The sequence below is a fragment of the Eimeria necatrix genome, genomic scaffold, assembly GCF_000499385.1.
Source record: "Eimeria necatrix Houghton genomic scaffold, Enh_scaff1274, whole genome shotgun sequence".
In the NCBI taxonomy this organism is placed as follows: domain Eukaryota; phylum Apicomplexa; class Conoidasida; order Eucoccidiorida; family Eimeriidae; genus Eimeria; species Eimeria necatrix.
In genome coordinates, this window is record NW_013654897.1 from 2,173 (window position 1) to 9,547 (window position 7,375).

At 52.2% G+C, this 7,375-nt stretch overlaps 2 protein-coding genes across 2 annotated transcripts in view; both read right to left on the reverse strand.

The window, feature by feature from the left end:
- ENH_00009170 (hypothetical protein) overlaps positions 1 to 2,563 on the reverse strand; it is a gene marked incomplete at both ends in the record, with an annotated part of 4,489 nt that extends 1,926 nt beyond the window's left edge. The window contains 3 exons of the mRNA XM_013584151.1: positions 174 to 463; positions 856 to 1,527; positions 1,624 to 2,563. Of these exons, the coding sequence (XP_013439605.1) occupies positions 174 to 463; positions 856 to 1,527; positions 1,624 to 2,563 (1,902 nt within the window). The remainder of the gene's footprint in view (positions 1 to 173; positions 464 to 855; positions 1,528 to 1,623) is intronic.
- Positions 2,564 to 6,209: 3,646 nt separating this feature from the next.
- ENH_00009180 (hypothetical protein) lies at positions 6,210 to 6,764 on the reverse strand (the record flags this gene model as incomplete). Its single annotated transcript, XM_013584152.1, is given in 2 exon segments — positions 6,210 to 6,686; positions 6,690 to 6,764. Coding segments are annotated over 2 exon segments (552 nt in total).
- Positions 6,765 to 7,375: the final 611 nt, after the last annotated feature.

Consider the following 7,375-nt stretch of genomic DNA (forward strand, 5'->3'; position numbering starts at 1 on the left):
GCCGCTCTGTTCCGCAGGGCAACTTGATTGCGCGCTCCCTGAACATACGTGATGTGCAAACCCGGGAACTCTGCAAGGAAGTCTAGCCACCGGGCGGTGCGTCCGCGCAGAGGCTTCGATGCTTGGAGTCGTTGGAGATGGGTTAGAGCTTGATGATCAGTGTAAGCCGTTACCTTGGAGACACGGAGCAAGTGCGACCACTTGTCCAGCGCCGTGACCAACGCCAAGAGTTCATGATCGTAGATCGAGTATCTCTGTCGCGTGGGGCTCATGACTTGGCTGAGGAAGCCGATGGGTTTACCGTCTTGTTCGAGAACTGCTCCGATTGCATAACCAGAGGCATCTGTGTATAACTCGAAGGGTTTCGTCGTGTCAGGGACTTGTAAGATAGTGAAGTCGATTAAGCGCTGTTTGAGCTGCCGCACCGCTTGCGTGTGGAGCTCTGTCCATTTGAAACTGACGCCTTAACGCGTTAGATCAACCAGCGGCCGGGCAACGTCTGCATAGTCAGGTCTCATGAACATGCGACAGTAGTTTGTGGTACCGAGGAACTGGCGCACTTGCGTTTCGTTCTCCAGCACCTCTGGCCACTGCCGGATGGCTGCGATTTTATCTTCTGCGGGTTTGATCCCCGTAGCCGAAATGGTATAACCCAAATAAGTAACTGTTTCCCTTGCAAATTTTTTGGGTAGAACTGGTGTCTAAGAAAAATGCTTAGGACTTGTCGCAGAAGCGAAGTGTGCCCAGAGAGATCAGAACTATAGATAAGTACGTCATCTAGGTACGCAATAACGCCCTGGCCCAATAAAGGTTGTAGACAGGCATTAATATTGGCCTGGAACGTAGCGGGAGCACCCTTAAGGCCGAAGGGCATCACGCGGTACTCGAATAGTCCGAGAACGGATCGGAAAGCCGTCTTCCACCGGTCTTCCTTAGCCATACGTACTTGATGGAATCCTGCTCCAAGATCCAAGGTGGAAAAATACTTGACGCCTCCCAGCAGCTCCAGAATGGTTTGAATGGGAGGTAGTGGAAAATCAGGGGCTATCGAAAGGGCATTTAGAGCTTGGTAATTGACAACCATACGCATCTTCCGCTCCCCGGAGCCATCATCACGTTTGTCCACCATGATCGTAGGAGAGCAAATAGGCGAATAGGTCGGTCCAATCCAACCACTGTCCGATAGTTTAGCTATCTCCTGTTTGTGGAATGTGAGCTGATCTGGGGTCATACGGTATATTGCAGATCTCGCTGGGAGTTTTCCAGGCACAAGGAGAATATGATGATCATGAGGGCGCTTCGGAGGTAGGTCTTTAGGTAAGGTATCGGGAAAAACCGCTCGATACTCGTGCAACACCTGGGCAACCTCACATGGAATATCCTGCGCCTCTGTCAAATTTATCCATTCGTCGAATAGAGTGTGCTCGAGTTTTGCCGTAGGCCAGGGAGACTCCTCGTCACTCTCCGCTGCCACCGAGGCGGTTGAGGCCAAAAGACTACGGCAGCCGGAGGACGTGGGTTTACTCCCTATCTACGCGCAACAAAGCGCGCCTTGCCATTCATCCGAGAGCCTTAAGGGCACTGCCGAACCGGCTTCGGGTAGAGCCAGTATGAGATGCAAACCCTGCAATGGAGTACTGATATCATTTGTGTCGTCCGCCGCCTGACGAACGAGCGACGTTATCCGCGCCTTCGCCTTAGTCTTTGCGTGGGACTTATACCTCCTTGGAGGCGGGCGTAGGTATGCGGCTGCCTCCTCGGCTGACATACCCGCCACTTGTTTGGCCAATATCTCGTATGCTTGCTCTGCTGGGGTCCTTGGGTGGACTACGGTGGCAGTATCACGTTGCAGCGTCGTTTCACCAGTTCGAACGACCGGTAACTCGCACCACTGGCCATTCACATAGGTTCGGAGCTTGTCTGACTGGAAATACCAGGCCACCTTGTGTTCCGTCAGCCAATCCAAACCCAAGACTAAGTCGTAGGGAACGGGTCCCACCAGAACGTCCTCGGAAAAACGCGTATGTCCGCACCACAGCGTCAATCCCGTCACTACCCGATCAATACGTAGTTGTGCCCCTGTATCAACAGTGAACCTATGTTCTTTTGGAAGTCTCCGCACTTTCAGCTGCAGTCGTTCGACTATTTTAGGACTAATGAAACTTCGCGAAGCCCCAGTGTCCAAGAGGGTCTCACAAGGACTCCCCGCGAGCTCAACGCGAAGTACCGCCGTCGCACCCGCACAACACAACGCTCCCCCTTGATCGTAAGACTCTTTCGTACAAGTCTCCCTCCACCAGTGTGGCACAATCTCTGTCGCGTCAGACCTATGGCCGTCGTCTGTTACCTCTGCAGACTTCCTGCTGCTATTCAGCGTCGCGTCCGGAGTCTCTTCACTCAGGATCGACGTTGACCCAGACTCCCGCCGCGTTTCCGAAAACGACTGAGTCCCTTCCGCGCGCTCATCGCTCTTATAAGCTCCTCCCGCAGTGCGGAGGAGTTGGTTTCCCAACTCAAGGGAGACTGGAATGGCATTAGGACCTGTCTCTACCGCACACATCATCCCTTTGCCATGGCTACGCGGCCTAGAACGCTCGTCTCCACCCACGCCTAGGTCCGCACGTTTGATCGTTCCGTCTTCTCAGGGCTAGGACGGGTGGGCGCTCTACTGCTCTTGTCCACCTGCTCGGGCCGGCCTCGTTTATACGTAGGACAGTCCCGAGCATAGTGTTGTGTCAGAGCACATCACCTTGCAACAGCACACTCATACAAACTTAATACGTATGTTTATCTGGTACTTTTGCGCTTTTGCCTTTTGCGCGATAGACTCTGCTCAGCCCCAGCTACGTAGTTTGAAAGACTACAACGTTACGAAGCAGGAACCCCGAATGTCGTAATACTTGATTTCATAAACATTGGGCACAAAAAGAATAATTTTGGTGCAAGAGAAAGCCCCCTTGGACCAGGCTAGGAGTAGAGTGTTCTGCAGATCAGCGGGCGTTTGGGGCTGGCAGAGTGACACAACTCCTTGCTTCTGAAAGATCTAAAGGTCATCTTTTCCTGCGCAGGCCCTTCTCCACGCTGTAATCTCCTTGTCCGTAACTTACTCGCAGTGGAGCAAACTACAGTTCTACTTTGTCTGAGAAATGTTAGGGTGAGCTGGGTACCTTTTCACACTTGACTCTGAGACGGATTTTCACCCAATTCATAAGCCAAAAGCCGACTGGCGGACGACCGCTCTTTCCTGAGTTCCAGACGTAGATCATGCCTTTCGGTCTTAAGGGCACTTCAGCTACCCTCTGGGCTAGTGTCAGTTCTTGTCTTTAATCTTTGTTGTGAGGTAGTGTCCCGGAATTTCTCGACGATATCTTGACCTTCATCCCCCATATTGCTGTCCACGCTACCCTCATACGGCACGTGCTCGGCATCTTTCTCCAATATTAGTGCTCCCCCAAGCTTCGCAAATGCAAGTTCGTGAAGCGATAATTTGCTTTCCTGGCTGAGATATACTATCAGCGCTCAACGTATCAAGCTCGCAGCAGACAAAGTTCCAGCTATTCGTGATTGGCCAGAAAGACTGGCTAACGAGACACGTCGATTTCTCGGTACTGTCAATTACTGTCTCATGTTTATGAGCCCGACTACGCCAGCGTGGCCTGACTCGTTATCAAACTCGCTCGCAAACGCATTTTCCTTCAGTAAAAGGAGCGGCACGCTTAAGCAGTGCAACGCCTTGAGTAGCGCCTAATTGTGTACAGTGCTGTACACGCTCCCCACACCATGATGTCTTTTAAGCTTTATACGTCGAACGCATTATGACAGCTAGAGGCGCACTGTGGATTATTGTGCGCTAGCAGGAATAAGCATAAGAGCTTCTTGTGTACCCAGTGTAATTCTTCCAACACCTACAGCGCACCTGCACGCCGTGCCACAAGTGTTGCGGGCGCGGCGTCGGCACACCTGTGTTCCTATTCTCGCTACACAGGTGCACACAAACCGAATAAGGACAAAGGAGTCCATATATTTCACTTCAAAGCATAATAAGCCACCTCTTTCAGCTTGTGCGGCCTCGCGGAGGCCCTCGGCGTCGCACGCTGCACCAGTGACACTGCCCTTTGTGCAGCGTACAGTGTTTCTCTAGTGAGCATATAGTGAGCTTACAATGACGTAATCCGTGGAAAGAACTTGACTTGATGTAAAATTAGCATTAAATCAGGTCAATTAGGCCAGCCAGCTGTGAGCGCCTACCGGGCAGGAGCGGCAACGGGCTATGAGCGCCAAAAGCGTATCAGGCTTTCGGGGATGACTGAGTTGCCGAGACGATGACACAAATCAGCGGATCAAAACCTGGGGTCAGGTCTTTTTTAATCTGCTTTTCATGGGGAAAAAAACGGGAATTGAACATGACTGGTGGCTTAATGCATGGAATTAAGGAGATTTCGCGTGAATTTGTCGGGATGCACCTCGCAGAGAAGCAGTCAGGTCTGCACCTAGTAGCATCATTAAGTCCGCTTGCGCACTACAATAATGCAGTGGCCTCAAGAGAAGCAGAAATCAATATGAGATCGACATTAGCCACATCAGCAAACACCTATGAAGGTCACCGCCGTCATATATCTTGAAAGATGTCGTATAGTGATACAAGTCTTAAGGCCAAGAAGGAAAATTTCGAAAACTTTGAGGAAAGGGCAACGCGTGGCGCCGGCAGGCTAGATGCCACAAGCACAGAGGCCCTTCCAGAACCGATGGAGCGCAAAAGGAAACCAAAACTAAGGAAAGACGAGCAGATGTTTGCCATGCTGTGTAGCTTTGATATCAAAGATGGAAAATTTCTAGTTGTCAGAGCAACAAAGAAGCTCTGCAGGCGTCTCGCCATATAAGGCAGACTTACTACGTGTAAGCCACTAATCTCTTGTGCTACACACAGCAGGCGGAAATGAAAAGTCAAGTAGACCCCGAGCACACCGCTGCAGTGCCCTAGGCTAAAGGTGCAAACAAAGCTGTCTTCCGATATTATTCTTTGCATGCAATCGATTCGGTCTGCCGTGGCTAGCACAGTTCAGTTTTTGCAACGGTGCCTTTTAGGAACCGCGGCTTTTTAACTAACGCGTTTACCCCTCGCTGTAAAGATGGATTGGTTAGGTTTATACTCGATAGTACACCTTTTTGCTAGCCAAGATACGCATGCAACATGCATGCAGTAGCCAAGCTGGGCTTGGCAGAGCCCACCGACGCTACTCTGACAGAAAGCGTGGTGCCAAGCATGAAGACACCTTAAAGCGGGCACAATTAGTTGGCAACACAAGTTTTACACTGAGGTCTGGCATAAAACCGTGATTGCACTGCGATATTTCATTTAGACCCAGGGTGCTTGCCAAAGCGATGTTTTTTCAACAGCACCCAAGGCATGTGCGATACCGAAAGTTCTTCCCAACTCCGGTCCTATTGCCTTGCAGAGGACCCGTACAGTCCCGCGAAGCAGCAGCAGCATACAACACAAAAAATTGCATATTTTATCCTGAAAAGTTTGCACCGAGTGAGCCAGAGACAACTTGTGCGCGAGCATGTGCAGCTTCCAGCCGCCGCCAAATGCAGCTCGATTGTGTCTAGCCCCTGCGGGCACCTTAAGGGCTTGAAACGGGTGAAACACAAGCGGTAAGCATAACTTGTGGGAGTAAAATGTAACTTTAATCAATTTTGCCAGGAAAATAGCACGTTTAGCCTCGTGTAGGCCAAGAAACGAAAGCCCCCCTGCAGCTCCGTGGTGGAATGCAGCCCTTGGGGCCAGCAGCAGAGGCTGTTATTGTTGCTGCTCATATTTTTTTGCGTAATTGGACATATTTGTGGTGGTTGTCTCTTCATTGTTTTAAAATTGCATATTTTTTTACTCGAAACGCCTTAGAGGAAAAGCCCCTCGGGGCTCACTTCTCCATTCTTTTGGAATGAAGGCGCACTTCAAACTTGTCGGCCCCGGGAGTATGCTACTGTTAGCAGGCAGAAATGTTGCCACCCCCGCTGTGGTAGCAGCTGCTGTTGCTTGTGCTTCATTATTGGTGGCTACCTCTCAAGAACTAGAGGCTGCTATGACTGAAACTGCTGCTGCAACGGACGCCAGTGCTGCAGCAGCAATGGGAGCAGGCATCGCTACGAGCGATGACGCTCCGGCGTTCCCGCCGTTGCCTGCAGCCGTCCCAGAGGACTCTGTGGACTTACCTTTTGACCAAATGCATTTTTATTGGGGTTCTCCCCGTCAGATTCACCAAAGAGCGGCAGCTTTCTCCCTGAGCGCTGCCCTGATCGCTCTCGCCACCGTCGTGTACGTGGTGCTGCGCTGCAGCAGGTTTCTGCCGCGTCGCCAGCGCAGCGACTCGAAATCCGAATTGCGCTTCACAACAGCTCGCTCGTTGGCAGCAGAGGATGCAGATGATCCGGAGGATCACGAAGAAGAAGACTCTGGCGAAAACGGGGGAGTTGTTGAAGGTTACTACGCAGAAGAACTTTGTTACCCAGTGGAAAACGAGTTGATCACCCAAGTGTACAAGCAGGTGCACCGACTGTCGCTCAGCGCCTCCGAGGCTGCTGCTTTGAGCGAAGTGGAAGCCCAGAAAGTGACGCTGGCGCAGCACCAGCTGCAGCGGCTGCAACGCATTGTCATTCAACAAGCCAAAGTCCTGCAAGACTACGAATCAGCAGCAAAATTCGACGCCAGACTGCTGGAAAAACGAATAGGAGAGCTGCCTCCTGGGGCCGAGTTTCCCGAGCATGTGCTGCGGCTGCAGCAGCAAGTGCTGGCGGACAAGCGGCGGCTGCAAGCCTTCCAGCGGGACTTGAAAAATATGAAGCACCAACTCTACGAAGCTTCCTCTGCTTCTTGCCAGAAACGAAGAGCTTCGCTGATCCGGGCCAAGCGCGTGTTCACGAAGCTAAGTGCTTCTCCAGGTGCTGCTGCTGCACTTGCTGCAGCAGAAGTTGTACTGCGCGTGTTCCCGCCCCCCCCCGAAGACTACCCGGGCGCGGGGCCTTCCCACGTTGAAATGCTTCCTGAAGGACAACAGGGGCCTTCTTTTAGTGCTCGAAGGTACTTGGATTCTTCTCCGAAGCCTCGCAGTTCATTTTCCTTCGCCTTCGCCACATTGCCGCGCGTGGGGGCCGCTCTCGAGGAAGTCAAAGCTCCGAGGTCTGCCCCTCCTTCCATCACGCTGCAGCGAGGCAGCAGCAGCTGCAGCAGCTGCAGCAGCAGCAGCAGACGAACCTCCCGCAGAAGCTTGTACTCCAGTTTTTTCAAGCTGCCCCACGCCGGCCTGCCCTTCGGCAGGAAGTCTGGCACAAAGCCTTGCTCACACTCGCAGCCGGACCTGCCACAGCAGCAGCAGCA